This window comes from Misgurnus anguillicaudatus, chromosome 22 (assembly GCF_027580225.2).
Source record: "Misgurnus anguillicaudatus chromosome 22, ASM2758022v2, whole genome shotgun sequence".
Lineage (NCBI taxonomy): Eukaryota > Metazoa > Chordata > Actinopteri > Cypriniformes > Cobitidae > Misgurnus > Misgurnus anguillicaudatus.
In genome coordinates, this window is record NC_073358.2 from 12,944,032 (window position 1) to 12,963,895 (window position 19,864).

At 43.4% G+C, this 19,864-nt stretch overlaps 1 protein-coding gene across 1 annotated transcript in view; it reads right to left on the bottom strand.

Moving 5' to 3' along the window:
* grk1b (G protein-coupled receptor kinase 1 b) overlaps window positions 1-19,864 on the bottom strand; it is an 81,074-nt gene that overhangs the window by 35,630 nt on the left and 25,580 nt on the right. The window contains exons 2-5 of the mRNA XM_055201027.2: window positions 16,081-16,781; window positions 13,046-13,173; window positions 845-1,002; window positions 391-474 (exon numbers count right to left, since the gene is read on the bottom strand). Coding sequence (XP_055057002.1) covers window positions 391-474; window positions 845-1,002; window positions 13,046-13,173; window positions 16,081-16,779 — 1,069 coding nt within the window. The 5' untranslated portion in view covers window positions 16,780-16,781. The remainder of the gene's footprint in view (window positions 1-390; window positions 475-844; window positions 1,003-13,045; window positions 13,174-16,080; window positions 16,782-19,864) is intronic.

A 19,864-nucleotide genomic window follows, 5' to 3' on the forward strand; every position in this document is an offset into this window, starting at 1 on the left:
AAAGTAATAATGTGCAACATAAGTAAAATTATACTGAAGTTATTCTAAGTTTTTTTTCAAAATTCCACCTGGTATTGATAGACCAGACTTTTGAGTTCCTGACCACAGCAAAATGTACCTCTCTCTGAAACATATTTTTTTTAAATGAGGTTTTTCTGAAAATGGTACTTTTGCCCTGCTATCCTTTACTCTAGTAACCAAAGTAGTATAAAATACTTTAATTTCAGAAGAGGAAGTGATTTTTTACTTCCATCTCCAAGCACCTTGCCACTTAATGGAAAAAAACACAAATACACTAAGTGGCACCAGTTGACATTTAAATTAGTTAAAGGTACGGTTTCTACTCTTTTGATGACATAGAAAGTATACATGAATTTAAAGTACTCTAACCTGGAGTCCCAGCATATCCTTGTGTTTTATCTTTTCCTGGCAGTAGTTCAACAGCTAACCCCATATCAGACAGACGTACATGTCCTAAAACAAAAACATTTGGATGGAAATATATAAAGCCCTACACTCTAAAAATGTCTGGGTTATTTTTGACCCATACTAGGTAAATAATGGACAGAACACATGCTGGGTTAAAAATTTACCCAATGCTGGGTTAAAAAGTGACCAAATGCTGGGTTAAAAATGACCCATTGTTGGGTTGTTGTTATGCATCCATGGGGTAATAATAACCCAGCAGTTGGGTTAAAGTAACCCAGCATTGGGTCAATTTTTAACCCAGCACATGTTCTGTCCAATATTTACCCATTATGGGTCAAAAATAACCCAGCCATTTTTAGAGTGTAAAGGCAGGACAGGAGCAACAAACAGGTAAATAAACAAGTGTGTTTCTCACCTGCATCATCCAAGAGAACGTTCTCTGGCTTGAGGTCTCTGTACACAATCCTGTGCTGGTGCAAATGCTCAAGCCCACAGATGATCTGAGCCATGTAATAACAAGCTCTTGTTTCATTAAAGCCTGGATTTTTCTCATCCACATTATACATATGGAATCTGCAGTACAAAACAAATGAAAGTTGAAAATTGTTACAAAATAAAAGGTCAATGTAAAAAAATTATTTTGGATTTTTATATTCTCAAATGAATCTACATGTCGTATTTGACAAAGAAAAGTCAATAAGTTGTTCCTGGTTGCTAGGTGGTTACTTGCAAGTGCACCTAAAGAGCCATGGTACTCTGGTCCTTACAGTATACAGGGAAAAGCAGGTTGCTGTTGGTAGAGGTGTTAGTGAGACCAGCAGGGGGTTCTCACCCTGTGGTCTGTGTGATTCCTTACACCCCAGAATAGTGATAGGGAGACACATGTCAAATAGCAATGTCATTCAGATGAGACGTTAAGTCAAGGTCCTGACTCTGTATGTTCTTCAAAAAAGAGTAGGGATGTGCCCCGGCATCCTGGCCTGTTGGCCTACTAATCATCCACTCATACTAATTGGCTATATCACTCTGTCGCCTCTCCACTAATAAGCTTGTGTGTGATGGGCATTCTGGCGCAATATGGCTGCTGTCATCATCCAGGTGGATGCTGCACATTGGTGGTGGTTGAGAAGATTCCCCTTTCATATGTAAAGTGCATTGAGTGCTGCAAAAAAGCAGTATATAAATGTAATGAATTGTTATTATTATTATTATATATCCTGTCAAGCGTCGAGAAATGTGTTTGCCGGCTTTTTGAAGCGTGCGTCTCCATTCGTGAGCTTTTGAGTTTGTGTCTTTAAGTGTGTGTGTGTGTGTACGCATCTATGCGCACAGAAAAGAGCTCACTATTTGGGTTCATAGCCAGCCTATTGAAAGGGGGGGTTCTTTTTTTTAAAAGTGGACCTTTTTTGCCACTTTCTCCTCCTTTTGTATTTAATTATGAGCAGGGACATACGCAGGATTTTATAAATACAGAGATCCATATAAGTATTTTTCTAGGGCATTTACCCCAGGAAAAAAATCTTATTTCTCTGTTACATATATGAATTTTAATACATCAGAAAGAGACGGGCCTAGGTCTCAAAGTTTCACTGGATTCAGCAGGTCCAAAGTGGAGGCACAAATCGTTGACCAAAAAATGCTGAGATCCCCTATTCTCTTAAGGGAAGCCAATGCAAGGAGTGTTAAAGTTTTCACTGTAAGAAACTTAATACTAACAGTATCCAGAGGCTCAAAGGGAATGTCCTTTAAGGCTTTCAGCACCATGATCCCAAGGAGAAATAGAGGGAGGGCGCGAAGGATTTAGTCTTCGTGCAACTCTAAGACATCTAATGACTAGGTCGTGTTGACCCACAGATTTACCGTCCAATATCGCAACGATATTGACTGTAATAGTAGATGATGACAGCCTATTTTCCAAAAGGTGCTGGAGATAAGAAAGCACGATACTTTTTATGTTGGGAAGAACGAACAGATTCCATTTAAGCGCTTAAGCTCGTACATGGTGCCCGAACTGGAGCAATAGTGTTAGATACCGCTTGCGGTAAATCACTTAGAATCTCCCCGCCCTGTCCAGCGACCACACATGGAGGTTCCAGAGGTTGGGTGCAGGTGCCATAATGTGCCCCCCTTCTTGAGAAAGAAGGTCCTTCCTTCCAGGGAGGGGCTGTCGCGAGCAGCGAGAGTTCAGGAAACCAACTCCTGGTTGTCCAATACAGCGCAACTAAAAGAATGTTCTCCTCGTTCTCTCTGACTTTGAGTCTGATTGATGAGGCTCACTTGGGGAAACGCATATTTGCGCAGACCCCGCGGCCAGCTGTATGCCAGTGCATCCACTCCAAGTGAATTGTCAGCTAGTGAATAAAACAGGCGACAATGGGTTGTCTCTAGGGAAGCAAACAGATCTACTATCGCTTTGCCAAAACGTTTCCAAATTAGCTGAACCAACAAAGGGATGGAGCCGCTGGATGCACCCGCTGGCGAAGGAAAAAGAAGAGGGCGGTGGGTTATGAGCCCGTGCGAGCCTCCCGTGCTCCTATGAAGAGACAGAGAATGAGGACTGGGCAGCCCAAGCACCCCCGAAGTACCAATCATTGAGGTGGGATGGTTCGGGTGGGAAAGGGTTCAGTCCACTCCAAGCTGACCGCTACTGCCATCCGAACGAGCAGAGCTGCCATCTCGGTTCAAACACAGGCTCCGCAACCCTACCCGAAGGAGGGAGCAAATATGGATCGGCGTCCAAGGAGACAACCCCCCCTCCGATGTTACGGTGGACAAGACATTCAAGGAAGGCATGACATAGGGCGAGGACACTGTAGAACACAGGCCGCTCGTCTGCATCGGAACCTCCGCTGGCAACGGGTCAGGGTAGTGTAGTGTTGGTTTTGTCAACGAAAAGTTATGACTAAATATAGTCGTCAACGAACCTTTATCGCATGATGTCTCAAAAGAAATGACACAATTATTTATATAAGCCTTGTTCCCTGAAGGAATGGAATGGAGACGTCACGTCGTGACCAACGAATTGGGAACGCGCTATGTGGGACCAATCTACTTCAAGAAACTACTAAAAAGCCAATGAACTTGGCATGCAGCATTTGCATCTGCTGGCACTGCCCCGCCGGTTGAGTATTTAATGAGAGGCAGGTGCAGTTACCAAATCACTATTTTCGCTGAGAAAGCCGAGCATCAGTGCCTGACCGGTAATCAGCAGTGGAACAGCGAACTGTGGCGACGGGACGTGACATCTCCGTTCCCTTCCTTCACGGAACGAGGGTTACATACGTAACCGAGATGTTCCCTTTCAGTCGGTCACTTCAACGTCACATCGTGACTGACGAATTGGGAATTCCTACCAAAGCGCCACTGAAGCTGAGCCTTCCAGTGTCTGTGCAAAACCCGGAGACGGAGAATTAGGTTCTAACACGAAGGCTGGTCACTAGTTGTTCCTTAACCCACAATAGTGAACCAGCAACTGGGAAGTGACCTGACTGAGCGGAGTAGGAACGCTGCGGAAGCCACCCCCCCGGTGTGGTATGGGTGGTACAAGATATGAGCAACCAATGGTTGACATAAATAGACAGTAATAAGACATACTGGGTAGACGCAGAGCAGGCTCTGCTGGAGGGAAAACATGGGTTGGTAGGATTAACCCTGCGGAAAATACTCACAAGGGAACCCTGCGTAGGTGACGCCATGTGGAGGCCCGAGCCTAACACATAGGATCACAGGGATGCAGCTAGCGAGAGGCTGATAGCCAATGCTCCGCTACATCAGCTGCCAGGTCAGTGGAGGACGGTCAAAGAAAACATTTGCGCTTTTTGACCAAATGGCCTTGCATACTGGTACTACGTGTAGCGAGAGAACACGAAAGGTGAGCGGCTCAATATGAACACTGTAGAATCTAGTGAACATGTAAGGTGTCTCCCAACCAGCAGCTCTGCAGATGTCTGTCATCTAGGAACCATGAGCGAGAGCCCAAGATGAGGCAACACTTCTGGTAGTGCGCTCTCAAATTAAAGGGGCATGGGGTACCCTGCAGTTTATAAGCAAGGGCAATAGTGTCTACAATCCAGTGAGACATCCTCTGCTTGGTGACAGCTTTCCCTCTCTGCTGACCATAGTAACAGACAAAGAGCTCGTCTGAGATCCTGAGACTTTGAGTTCTGTCGACATACAACAGCAATGTGTGTATGGGACATAACAAAGTCATGGTTGGGTCTGCCTCCTCTGGGGGCAACGCTTGCAAGCTGGGTCTCAATGTTACATTTGAGAGAGCAGGTCCAAACTGAAGCCATGAATTATCGACCGAAAATGCATAGAGGTCCCCTACCCTCTTAACAGAAGCCAAGTGAGCAGGGTCAGAGTTTTCATTGTGAAAAATTTCAGACTCACAGTCTGCGAAGGCTCGAAAGGGGCAGCCTGCAGGGCTTTCAGCACCATGGACAGATCTCCAAAGAGGAATAGAGGGAGCGCGCAAAGGATTCAGCCTTCTACTGATCTACCGTTTATCGGGGTATGATGAGTGGATATCGCAGCAATATCAACTTTAATGGTGGAGGGTGATAGCCTACCGTCCGACCGATTCTGAAGATATGAAAGCATGATACCAATGGGGCATTCTCGGGGATCTTCTTGTTGAGAAGAGCACCATATGACGAACAGGTTCCATTTTAGCATGTAAGCGTGTCACGTAGACGGCGCTCGCACTGCAGCAATGGTGTTAGATAACGCTTGTAGTTAATCACTCAGAACCTTCGCGCCGAAAGGACCATATGTGGGGGTTCCACAGATCGGGGTGCGGGTGCCATAACGTGCCACCCCTTGAGAAAGAAGGTCCTTCCTCAAGGGAAACTGCCAGGGAGGCGTTGTCGCAAGGAGCATGAGTTCAGGTAACCAGTTCCTTGTGGGCCAATAAGAGCAACCAGTAAGATGCACTTCTCATCCTCCCTGAATTTGCACAGTGTCTGTGCGAGAAGGCTCACTGGGGAAATCCATATTGCGCAGACCCTGCGGCCAGCTGTGTCCAAGTGCATCCATGCCGATTGAGACGTTGGTTAGTGAATAAAACAGGCGACAATGGGTTGTGTCTGGAGAGGCAAACAGATCTATTTGCGCTTTGCCGAAATGTTTCCAAATCAGCTGAACAGCCTGGGAGTGGAGTCGCCAATCGCCGGGGTGCGCTGACGGCGCCCGGGCTGCAGCAATGGTGTTAGATACTGCTTGTGGTAAATCACTCAGAACCTCCACGCCGAAAGGACCAGGGGAAACTGTCAGGGAGGAGTTGTCGCGAGGAGAATGAGTTCAGGGAACCAGTTCCTGGTTGGCCAATAAGGAGCAACCAATAAGATCCACTCCTCGTCCTCCCTGACTTTGCACAGTGTCTGTGCGAGAAGGCTCACTGGGGAAATGCATATTGCGCAGACCCTGCGGCAAGCTGTGTCCCAGGGCATCCATGCCGATTGAGACGTTGGTTAGTGAATAAAACAGGCGACAATGGGTTGTGCCTGGAGAGGCAAACAGATCTATTTGCGCTCTGTTGAAATGTTTCCAAATCACCTGGGGGTGGAGTCACCAATCTCCGGGGCGCGCTGCTCGCGAGAGCACGTCTGCCGCTGTGTTGAGCGACCCCGGGATGTGAATGGCACGAATGATGGGCGAGATGCGACAGGTGACGAGAGCGCAAACTGCCATACTGATATACGCAACAGTCGCAATGCGAACTAATATATCTTTTCCTCGCAGCTCTAAGATGAGATGAACCAGTGCTAGATATACAGCCCACAGCTCACGGCAATTGATGCACCAGTGCAGTTGGGTTGCTTTCCACATCCCCGAAACTGCAAGCCCATCGTGCGTGGCCCCCCACCCTGTGTTGGAGGCATCTGTGTACTGCAGCATGTCTGGAGACCTGTCTCAAGGGCACACCAGCCCGAAGAAATGCCGGGTCTATCCATAGAGTTAAAGTGAGATGGCACGCAGGTGTAATGGTTACATGGTGTGTGCTGCTGTGCCATACTCTCCTCAGGATTCAGTCGTGAAGCCAATGCTGAAGCAGTCTCAAATGGAGCAGCCCGAGTGGTGTCACAGCAGCGGCTGCTGCCATATGCCCCAGGAGCCTCTGAAATTGTTTCAGGGGGACCGCTGACTTGTCTTTGAGACATGTTAGGTTTGACTGTACAGGCGCTTCGGTTAGGTGCGGTGTTAATTCGACCGAATCCAGTTCCATAGCAAGAAAAGAGGTCCTCTGCACTAACGCAAAATTGCTCTTCTCCCAGTTGACCCCAAAGACCCAAACGAGCGAGATGAAGGGTGGCATGGTCTTCTGAACGAAGTGTCCAGACTTCCGGCAGCACCCTCTGGCGATGGAGGAAGAGGAAGGTGAGTGGGTATGGGCCCGTTCACGGCTCTCACATTCCTCTGGAGACCTGGAGAAAAGAGAGAATGCACTCTTGGTAGTTGTGGGTACCGGCTGAAGGCCGGCTGAACAGAAACAAACTGACCTTTTGAGAGTGATCCCTGCATCTCCAGGTCGCCCGTCTCAGGGTTGCTTGGATGTTTGTTTACCTCCATGGGTGGCGGGTGGGCGTGCTTGCTACGGCGGGTACCTCAGCACTGCCTGGAGGAACGATAGTACCCGTAACAGAGTGCCCTCAGCGAGGAGCAGGCTGAGGTGGTGGCGTAGATGGACCGGAAGGGGGCAGCTGGCTTCCGACGCGGCATGATGGCCTCAGTCTGCTTGACGGTCGAGAACTGCTGTGAAGCACTCTACCACGTCCCCACAAAGGCCAGTCTTGACATTCAGGAGACGATTCTTATCGACCTCATTCATATCTGCAAGACACAGACTGAAATGGTGTTCCTGGACCAGTAGTGTGGACAACCAACAGCCTGGAGGCAACTTTTGATGCATGGAGCATCAGGTCAGTAGCCGCACGTAGGTCTGAAAGACGGCTGACTCGTAACCTCCTTAATGCAGATCTATCAGAGCCTTTACCTGACGTTCCTGCAGCAATGCCATGGCGTGTAGTGTAGAGGCCCCCTCCGCGAACCTGATTTGCAGACACCGTTTAGTGCGAACGACTGCTACTGGTCGGCGAGGAAAGGACAGGCTTATCTGTCCCAGAGGCCAGCTGCGTCTTAATCAACCCCTCCAGAGTCTGGACATCCCCATTCCTTTAGCGGCCTGTGAATCGTGAGAGGTGATGGCTGAAGGGGTCTGAAAAGAGAAAGGGTTTCTCCATGACCCAGCCGGCTCATGCGCCTCGGGGAAGAAAGGTACTGGAGGTTAGTGTTAAGACGTAAAAGCCATCATCTCAGGGTCCGCTGCCTGGCCCGAAGAGGGAAATGGATCTGAGTCAGTCTCAGAGACAGACGGCCCACATCCAATGCAGTGACAGGTATGGGGAAGCCAACAGATACCGGAGGCGTCGTAGAACACAAGCCAACTGTCTCCATCAGAACCGCTGCTTGCTGCGGATCAGTGCTGAGAGTCAGAGGAAATACCTGCTGACCGATTCAGTACTGTGATGCAGAGGAAATCTTTCCAAATTGTTCTCATGGCACCTTTAACAGAGCTCTGAAACAGAAGGGGGAGGGGCGTTCCTGGAGGAACGTAACCCGTCCCCACATATCTGCGAGGGTCATGCTCTTGCAGTGAGAACATGAACCCCCACAACGCTGCCTCAGCGTGCTGAATGCCAAACATGAGAGACTGAGGTTTTGACCATCCTTAGGACCCATACATTTGCCACATCCGGAACTGCACGGATGAAATGACGTCTTTAAAAAGACGCACTCCCCGTGACACGAGAGAATGGCTGTCTTTAAAAAGAATTCTAAAATTCCACCCGTGTTGCTCTTTTAAAGAAAAAACACTCTTTAGCTGTGCCAAGTTGATGAAATGCGCAGGAGAGAGGCAACGCACACACTCAGACTCAAGTTCAAACTGAAAAAAAAGATGTGAAGATTCGTGAGCTTCCACTGCAAAGTGCTGGATAGCCTATCAACTACGAGCCAGCAGCGTCTTCCCGAGCAGGTAAGAGAGCTTCTCAATAGCAGTAAAGTACTGATTTGGTAACTGCACCTGCCTCTCATTAAATACTCAACTGACGGGGTGGCGCCGCAGATGCAAATACCTGCATGCCAAGTTCATTGGCGTTTAGTAGTTTCTCGAAGTAGATTGGTCCTGCTGAGCGTGTTCCCAATTCGTCGTAGTAATAGACTGAAAGGGAACTAATGCATTTTGTGATGTAGATTACCAACCTCTAGGTTAAGGCGGCCCTGCTGACACGTAAGATTAGCTTTGTCACATTAGATTAAGCTAAAGTTCATTAACTAAATACAAATGCAGAAATATAGGCTTTAATATATAATTGCATATTTGTATGATTGTAGTTTGTGCTGCTGTCAAAATACAATTATAAATGATACAATAGCATTTTAATAAAATTTTATTCTCACACATAACATACTATAGTTGTGTATGATTTTGTTGTTGTTTTTTTTAACTAAAGGGGGCACCACCGTAAAAGTCCGCTTAGGGCACCCATTTGACCAACAGTGGCCCTGTGTGTGTGTGTTTCTGCTTAGACTTTCTGTTTTGATTATTTAGACTTTTATGTAGACTCTTTTACAAACTATAAAGTCACTTCCTCAGAGGTTAGTAAAATAAATATCTTGTAAATTTAATCAGAGCATCTTCCATGTCTGGAATGGATGTATTCTTGAGTCTATAAGGTAATAATCAGGGTTCTAAATTAACACCCGCCAACCCGCCAAATGCGGGTTAAAATTCATTTTGGCGGGTATTAATAAAAACTTACTAGCCAGTTTGGCCGGTGATGCATGAGGCATTGCAAGCATGATACATAAAGCTCCGTTCTCGGTCATTTATCCCTCTGGCAGTACTTCCTACATTTCCCATAAACACTGTGCCGTAATGCTACGTGATAATGTTTCATACGCCAATTGGCTGCGCGCAATTGGCTGCGCGCAATTTGCTGCGAAACCAGCGCGAGAAACTATGGAAACAAACGGACCGTCCACCAGAAAACAACAGGAAGAAGGAGAACGAACGGGCAGAGCAGGGAGGATAGACTAAAAGACAGCGGTGTCGCCACACCCCTTTACTGAGGCATGTGCCCCAGTGTAAATCTTTTGTGCCCAGGTGTAAATCTCAAGTTTAAATTTTAGCAGTTAACTAGTATATTCAGATCTATATGCAATGTATTTACCCAATGTACGCTTGAAAAGCGACAAAGCAGTCGCACTGACGCGTGCACACATGTATCCATGTCCACGCGCGTCTTTGCATTCATCCGCGCGCACAACTGCATCCAAAAGGGGACGCCACGCGAATGAGTAATTATGAAAACATGACGAGAAGTAAGTTTCTAAATAATAATGATAATCTTATTTTGACTCGATCATTATTGGCTTCTGTAGATGGACATCAGAAATGTTTTGTGCAAAGCAGGGAAAAGGAAGCAGAAAGGAGAGATGATGAGTTTAAGGGAGGTAAGACAAACTACATCCACACTCAGTCAGTTCTCAAATATTAGAGGAAAAATCTCAGGAAAACCTTTTGTCAAGTCTATAGGATTGCATTGTTGCTGAGAAAATCAACAGATGTATGTGTTATACTGTTCTGTATTTACAGATATGAAATTAATATTTAGTTTACTAATATTTAACTCTAGGACACTACATAAACAGTTAGCAGTAACTGTGACTGAGATTATTTAGTATAGCAGTCATAAAAAGTCTGGTTTCTTAAAATATTCTTGTAAAAATAAGTTATTATTCATTGCTATCATTATATAATGTGGAAAATATTTCTCCGCTGTCATTATTACCAAGCATTTTATGCCATTAATGCCTCCAAACATGTTAATAATGTTAGGTATGATAAAGATTATACTTAAATATTTGTAAATACATATTTATCTTTCGCAGTACCTGTTGGACTGTAGAATAGTGGGTTAAGCAAAGGACATTGTATAGAACACAGCAGGCTTTCAAAAAAAGTCAGCAAAAAATGGGGGGCCTGTGCCCCATTTAGGCTTTATGTCTATCAACAGAGAAATGAAGAAAGCTTATGTTTCATCACAAAAATGTCATGTTTTGTCAGGATTGTCGCATGCACACGAAAGAAAAAAGAATCATTGTTGCATTCAGTGGCACTCATAATTTCTCTTATTTTCACCGGAAAAAATTTGGCTAGTAGAAATGCTGATTGGCTAGTAACTTTAGAAAGTTACCAGCCACTTTGGCTGGTGGTCAAAAAAGTTAATTTAGAACCCTGGTAATAATATAATATAACAAGATAACTTTTGTTTTAAATGGATTTGGCTAAAAGAAAATATTGTTTTGTCTTTACAACTACTAGGTCAATATAATATATAGGTTAAATGGAATTGCCTTACTAAAAAGAGACAAAAATACGATTTTCACAGACTAAAATTAGACTAAAATGTCATCAGTTTTCGTCGACTAAACCTAGTCAAAAAAATACTCATGGATAAGTCTGACTAAAAATAAGACTAAAATGCCCAAACTTTTAGTCGACTAAAACTTGACTAGACTAAAAAGAGTATGAACATGACTAAAAATAATAAAAACTAAAATAACAGCTTGACACAAAGACAACACTAGCTGGGAGTCACTGGATGAACCAGTAGACCGATTCATCACTGTTATATGGAGGTCTCCCTTTGCAAGCTTAGTTACTGCACCCTTGGCAGTACTAGGCTTGGAAGCCGGCTGCTGTCCCCGGAGAAACGACAACCACTTCCGCAAATCCGGCATGGGCATGCCCTCACAGATGGAGCATGAACCATCACGAAACACTGCTTCAGCATGCTGGAGGGCCCAGACACATGACGCAGCAATCATGACCATCCCGGTGAGCCATGTATGCACCGCATCCAGAAACGGAGCATGACTGGCGTAACATCTTTAAAAAGACGCACACAACCATGACGCGAACGAGTGGCTGTCTTCAACAAGACACAAAGCTTGACCGTGCACTCTTTTAGAGGAAATCACTCTTTTAGCACTGAGTTGATGAAACATGCAGGGGAGAGGCAACACACAGACTCAACTCAAGTAAAAACTATGACAAAGAGGTGGAAAACTGTGAATACTTCCGCTGTGGTGCTAGATCCAACCAACTCGAGCGAACAGTGTACTTTCTTGAAAGTTTAGAATAGCTTCTTGTGAGCAGAAATCCTACCCGCTTTCGAAGCAAATAAAGCTGATGTGGTATTGTGCACCAGCTGCTTATATACGCATTTGGCGGGGCCGTGCCAGCATTATGCAAATACCTGCATGCCAAGTTCATTAGCGTTTTGTTAGTTTCTCAAAGTAAATATGTCCCCGGGAAGTGGTTCCCAATTCATCAGTCACGACGTGACGTCGTAGTGACCAACTGAAAGAGAACACTACACGTCCAGAATATCAGTGCTGCTGCTTGGATTATCTCTACAGGTTGTACTGGATTAAAGCAAAGCTGCTACAGTTACTGGCTAAATCTGTTATTTATATTTCTTTGACTTAGGATGTGTTCAATGAGAATTTGAATGTAATGACCACAGTACATTTGTACTTTTTACGGGATGCTAAAACAAATTAATATGCTAAAAATACCTTGACTTCTGTGCTCACCGATACAGCAATTAATACTTAACATTTGTTTCAATATCATGTCCTCTGTTTAAGGGTGTTAGTAGGAAATTATCATTTTAGATTTCCAATATATGAAGAATTGTTCAGCCAAAATAAAAAGAGATTCTGCAAAAGGTTTGATAGGTTTCTTGAAAAATATCACATTTTGGAGATGGTCGTCAGTGCAAAACACGACATCCAGGGGGCGGGGTTGGATCTAGATCATCCAACTCCTCCCACTTTATATACTTTGCTCCACCAAATAAACCAGTATATTTTCATTGTTGCAGCCTGCAATCAGTTGCAACCTGTGGTCACCAACGTTTGCTCTTATCAATTTAAGTGTACATTTGATTAATAATATTGTCGAGAAAGATTCATAATTTAGTAAGTAATGATCACAGTTAGGTGTGAGGGGAGGTAAGGGACACGTTCCCAACAGGATGATATCACTGAAGGGATTTATTTGTGATCCGGTTGGCTGTACATTATCCCACTTATTACACGGCTATTCCTATACGAGTAAATATAAAAACACTACTTGTATTGTATTCATGAGAAAAGGTTTTTTTTTTCGTCAAAAGAATAACTTAATTTAGTTACAATTCAATGCGGAAATGGTAACGCAACAACAAGTGTATGACATGTCTTGTGGTAAAACTGTCGACCAATCAAAATGCAGTGGGAAGAGATCTCTAAACCTGGATTCAGCCCCGCCCCCTGGATCTAGATCCAACCCCACCCCCTGGATGTCGTGTTCTATAGTGAAGCGCTACTGACATTTTGAGAAAAATCTGAGACAATTGCATATTTGTAAAGGACTTTTGTTAGAGTTTTTGCTGTTTTTGGATAAGTGGATGCTTCAGTGTTTTATAAGTTGGGTAAGTTCACCACATAGTGGATAATATTTTGCATGCCTAAAGCGTGTACATAGTACTGTATAAACAAACACCTGAGGTCTCCTCCATTCATGATGGTCATGACCAGACAGAGGTCTGTTTTGGTCTGGAAAGCATAGGCCAGAGTCACAATGAAGCGACTGTGTACTTTAGCCAGGATGCGTTTCTCAATAATAGCACCCTATGAGCAGAAATGAGATGTTAAAACAGACAAGTTAAACCAAAGTAAATAAGAAATGTTGTAGTCATGCACGTTGGCTATCATGGTGAAATGTTCTTTGGTGTCAGAAGATTAAGGTCAAAACAAAATTGGATACCCATCCTGCATAATTACTGTAGATCTTTTACACTAATTTACTCTTTCCTAAGTCAATCCGTAAAGAGCTTTTGTTAACCACATAGCTTGCATTTTTATGGTCCTTTCATAATGCACTTTTTATCTTCAACAATGTATTGGAATATGCAGTGCTGTGGTCAGTGTTTTCTGTCAGGAATTTGGAGGCAGAACCCAAGCGCAGACGAAAAGGGGTTAAAAAAGACACTTTATTAAATAACAAAACTGAAAAACAAAGCCCGTGAGGGGCAAACAACATAAAACAAGAAAATAAAGACTAAAGACAGACTAAAAACTAAACGTGATAATAAACTGACTAGACTAGAAACAAAACAGTGAGTCTGACAAAAAGCATACAAAGAATCTTTACAAAGGACTGGACTGGACTGGACTGGACTAGACTAGACTAGACTAGACTAGACTAACACACTTGACTGGACTATTCTCAAGGAAAATGCTAAACGATTAAGCACAGGACAACGGTTGCAAGGGGATTAAATAGGGAGCAACGAAAAGGGAAGGACAGGTGAGGGGAGTTAAACAATAATGATGAATGAGGACAACAAGGGAGTGCGGTAAAAGATACGAGACACATATAAATAATCCATAGCCACGTGTTCCCACACAAAACATGGTACTATCAGAACCCTGTCACACTGAACTAGATGTAATACAAGACAATATCCTGACAGGATCCTGACAGTTTTCACGATCTTAGAAGAGAAAGATTCTGAAATGACCCAGTAACCAACAAGCAGGAAATTGGTGAAGAAGATGGGGTAAACTGGTTCTCAGGTGAGATATTTTGGGGTGGTTTCCCGGTGAGACATTTTGGGGTGGTTTCCCAAACAGGGATTAGTTTAAGCCAGGACTAGGCCTTAATTAAATTAGAAAATATAACTAGGTTGGTCAAACATGCCTTATTACAAACATTACTTGTGTACATTTTGAGGCAAAACAATGGCCACTGATGTACTGTATTTTAAGACACGTCAGAGTTGTTTTCAATTTGGGCAGCTCTTATATTTATTTTAGTCTAGGACTAGACTTTTTCCTGTCCGGGAAACAGCCCCATAAAGATTAATTCCATATACTTTGCTAATACCTAGAACAGAGAGAATTTGTTCCCCTGGCCTATTGTTTCTCCAACGAAATTCCATTTGTCATTGCCTTTCTTCTTTGTGTTCTGCTTTTGTCATAAGTACAATTTGTAAATTATTTTTAATGTTTCTGTTCTTCCATCCATTTTACTTCACCCTCTTTCTGCTTCTGTATTTCAGATGAACTGCTTTGTGGAGCATCAAGCTGAGCCTGCAAGCCTATTTGTACTGAGCCAATACACTGTGATTAACACTGTTTAATACCATGCTAAGCAGACATGGGGGTTGATCTTATCTTATGTCTCTAGGTGCTTCTTTCACCCTCTTTCCCCCAATTGCTCTTTTTCCTAATATTTGGTGAAAAATGGAAGAGTACTTGCGGGCTTTTGGGATGGGCAAACTTAACTGTGCAAACTTAACTTAAAAGCTTGCAGTTCAGTAATGGACAAGAGTAGGGATGTCCCGATCAGGTTTTTTTGCCCTCGAGTCCGAGTCATTTGATTTTAAGTATCTGCCGATACAGAGTCCCGATCCGATACTTCTATAATACATAAAAAAAGAATAAATAAGAGCGAAAAAACAGATCCAGGATGTTCCTTATGTCATGCCGCACGCATTGCTGTTTCTGTGTGGAGTCAAAAGAGTCTAACGCGCGCCGTCCGCATGACGTCATTTTCGTCATCAGGAGGGTCCGCGGAACTTAGACGTCATCCGGCTGCCGGTTGTTGCGGCGCTGCATGAAGTCGAACAAGCCTACCCAGATAGCACAGGTACGTATGCAAGATGTCTGGTAAAGATCTGGAGATCTGGAATACATCTGGTGTGTAAAAACATCTTATAAAGGTCTTAGAAAGAGCTGCTTTACATACATTCTAAATCAAAAACGTCTTGCAGACGTCTTCAATATGTCTATATGACATCTTTTAGGAAACGTCTCAGAGGCGTATTGCAGATGAGCAAACAATCTAAATAATACGTCTTGCAGATGTAAACGCAGACATCAAAAAGACGTCTTCGAAATGTATGTGTGCTATCAGGGTATTCTCTTCTCATCAGTTCACACGCACCAGCGCAGCGCGTACACTGGCGCGGAGCAGAGCGAGACCTTAATGGATTTTAAACCCTGCATATGTATCCGAGTCCTGATCGGGAGGTAACGTCCGATTCCGATCGAGTCTGAAACCACGTGATCGGGGCCGATTTCCGATCACGTGATCGAATCGGGACATCCCTAGACAAGAGTCTTGTTAACTTAGTCTGGAGACTAGTTCAGTCCAGATTTGAGTCGTATAGATAGACTGTTTCATCGGATGCACGTGCAGTGATGCGATTATGCGCCTGGTCCGAATTTTACTTCTGGTTTCTGTTTGTTTAATGGTCTGACTACTGTAGCTGCTAAACTGAACTCTTGAGTAAGTACCTCATTGAAAATAACAAATGTTTTAGTTTCCTGGATAATCTGTGTGTAGTTTATTTTGTTTGTTATATAAATAAACTAATTTAAAAGGACTTTGTTTTTAGGACTTCTGTTATTTGTTAATAGCAGAGTTTACCAGAAGTTATGTGTTTTCCACGAACGCCGCTTGTTTATGTTGTTACTGCTGAAACCATCTATAGACTAGACTCTACTGATAAAACTAGCTTTCTCCCTTACGTCATAACCTTTACGTTTCTTCAACCTCTTCTTGTTCAGTTTTTTATTAGCGTACATCTTCCCTGTTGCCTTCATTTGGCAAGCATGGACCTCACCAAATCCACCTTTCCCAAGCACTCTGAAATCCATGAACCAATCCTCGGTAACAGGCTGACTCTCCAGCCATTTAAACTGTACATAACGCAGAAAGTACATGCTATTCCTAAAGCCATTTAGCGCTGTAGCTTCCAGGTGACCAAGGATCTGGTGTTCTATCTCTTTAAAAAGATCTCCTCGAATGTTCTTGTAGTCCTCTTTCACCATGCTCACTGCTTTATGCCCCAGGAAATTGCTAAAGTTTTTGGAAGAAGTCTCAAAGTATTTGTTCACAATCTTTTGTGCTTTTTGAAGCCTGTCTTCCTTCTGGGCGACATTGTAATCTTCAATATCTTTCCACAAATCTGCAGCATTCTTGTAAGCAGGTTCACTTTCGAGATACTGCTGAAAGAGCCGTTTGCCAATTGGCTGGCGTACACACATACTGTCAAATGAAGACTCAACTGTTGTCTTCATGTGTTCACATTGTCTTAAGTGTGGCAGGTTGAGCTTTGCGCGGTATTTTTTGTCCCGCATGGTTGCCGCCGCAGTGCTGTCTATACTTCCACGTGCTGAAACGTAGGCAGAGTTGGCCACCACAGTCTCCAAACCTCCAATATCCATATCTGATAGAGAGAAAGGTAAAAATAGAAGATATGGTTTTACAATATCTATATATCTCTAATACTATGAGATGAAATTGGTCAGTGTTTCACAACATTTGTCTGCTATTTATTGGCTTGCTATTTACAGTTGAAAGAAAAAGCACGTGAACCCCCCGGGCCCACCCGGATTTCTTCATAAATTGGTCACAAAATATGTTCTGATCTTCATCTAAGTCACAACAATAGAGAAACACAGTCTGCTTAAACTAATACCGCACAAACATTATACGTTTTCATGTTTTTATTTAATACAACATGTAAACATTCATAGTGCAGAGTGGAAAAAGTATGTGAAACCCTAGGCTAATGACTTCTCCAAGAGCTAATTGGAGCCAGGAGTCAGCCAACCTGGGGTCCAATCAATGTGATGAGATTGGATGTGTTGATTTAAGCTGCCCTGTCCAATAAAAAACACACACCAGTTTTGAGTTTGCTGTTCTGAAGAAGCATTGTCTGATGTGAACCATGCCTCGCACAAAAGAGCTCTCAGAAGACCTACGATCAAGAATTGTTGACTTACATAAAGCTGGAAAGGGCTACAAAAGTATATCTAGAAGCCTTGATGTCCATGTGTCCACGGTAAGACAGATTGTCTACAAATGGAGAAAGTTCAGCACTGTTGCTACACTCCCTAGGTGTGGTTGTCCTGTAAAGATGACTGCAAGAGCACAGCGCAGAATGCTCAATGAGGTGAAGAAGAATCCTAGAATGTCAGCTAAAGACTTACAGAAATCTCTGGCACATGCTAACATTTTTGTTGACAAATCTACAATAAGGAAAACATTAAACAAGAATAGACTTAAAGGGAAATTCCGCCTTGAAATGATCCTAGGGTTGGTGGCAGGCGTGTGCCGGGTTCGACCGTTCACTGGAGTTTGTTTTCGTGCTGGTCTGACGTGACCAGTGTTATTGCTAAACGCAAATTAGCATGTTATGGTAGCCTTCGGGGCATCAGTGCATTAAAAACGAAATCGCTATGTCTATACTACTAATAATGCTCAAAATAACCCCACACTTGCACTGTGGCACGGTGGGGGTCTCTGTGTGTGGGCCGGGGCATTGAGAGCTTTGCAGGTGTGCAGGCAGTTTATTGGAGGGAGGCATTTGCCGTTCGCGTCTGGATCGCGTGTCCATGCGGGCGCCATCTTGGGAGGGCTGAACTCTCGCGTGAAAGCACAACACCTGTTCCGGGCAACAACGTTTCGCGCGAGAGTTTAGTTTTCCCAAGATGGCGCCCGCATGGATATGTGATCCAGACGTGAACGGTTAGACTAGCATGAAAACAAACTCCAGTGAACGGTCGAACTCGGTACACGTTTGTTATTAACCCTAGGATCATTTCAAGGCGGAATTTCCCTTTAATGGGAGGACACCACGGAGGAAGCCACTGCTGTCCAAAAAAAAACATTGCAGCACGTTTGAAGTTTGCAAAAGAGCACCTGGATGTTCCACAGCACTACTGGCAAAACATTCTGTGGACAGATGAAACCAAAATTGAGTTGTTTGGAAAGAACACACAACGCTATGTGTGGAGAACAAAAGGCACAGCACACCAAGATCAAAACCTCATCCCAAGTGTGAAATATAATGCAGGGGCCATCATGGTTTGGGGCTGCTTTGATGCCTCAGGCCCTGGACGGATTACTGTCATTAATGGAAAAATGATTTCCAAAGTTTATCAAGACATTTTGCAGGAAAACTTAAGACCATCTGTCCGCCAACTGAAGCTTAACAGAGGATGGACGATGCAACAGGACAATGACCCAAAGCATAGAAGTAAATCAATGACAGAATGGCTTCAACAGAAAAAATACGCCTTCTGGAGTGGCCCGTTCAGAGTCCTGACCTCAACCCGATTGAGATGCTGTGGCATGACCTCAAGAGAGCGATTCACACCAGACATCCCAAGAATATTGCTAAACTGAAACACTATTGTAAAGAGGAATGGTCCAAAATTTCTCCTGACCGTTGTGCAGGTCTGATCTGCAACTATAGGAAACGTTTGGTTGAGGTTATTGCTGCCAAAGGAGGGTCAACCAGTTATTAAACCCAAAGGTTCACACACCTTTCCCACCCTGCACCACGAATGCTCACATGCTGCGTCCAACAAAAACATGAAAACGCACAATGCCCGTGCGGCACCAGTTCAAGCAGACTGCGCCTCTCCACTGCCGCGACCCAGAGATGAAGACCAGAACACACTTTACGACCAAATCCAAGTAAGGCCAAAGGGATCACATACTTTTTCTTTCAACTGTATATAGCTATATGTAATAGATTCAGTAACAAGCAGAATCTCTTAATATCTTACAAAGTGTTGCTTAATACAAATCTATCTCCTCTGCATACATTTAACGTTAATGTGTTCCTTCTGGCACTTTGCTTTTTTTAACCATTGTGGGTTGTTCCAATTCACTACCCTTTCGGGTTGTTTGTGTTCAAAAAAGGCCATTAAATTAAACGGCTGTGAAAATTCATCAGATTAATTTTTTTCTATTTTTTTTTTTAAATAAATCTGTTAATCAACCTTACTACTGATCAAACCAACCAAATGTTTACAAAATTTTCATGATTTTAACTCTTAGCAAAAGGAAAAACTGCCAACAATCAAGAATGCATGATTATATAGTGTCATGGCTTTGCAATCAAAAAATGTTGTTATAATGGAAGTCAATAGGGGGAAAAAACCCCACAAACAACTAATTAGGGAGAAAAAAAATAAAACTGATGCTGCATAAAAACTAAAAATGCATCAAAGCCAATATTTTTACCAATCTTTGACAAGCCCAAGACTGTGAAAAAGGTAAAAAAAATCCAGTCCACATTCACTTTTTATATTAAAAATTTGTAATTTTGTGGTTTTTTTTCATCAAATCTGTGACAGCACTTATGAAGCAATTGAAGATTTAAACTCATGGAAATTTTGTAAGCATTTGGTAGTTTTGACCAGTACTGATTAACAGATTTATGATAAACATTGGAAAAAATATTAATCTGATACATTTTTACAGACGTCTAATTTAGTGGCTTTTTGTACACAAACA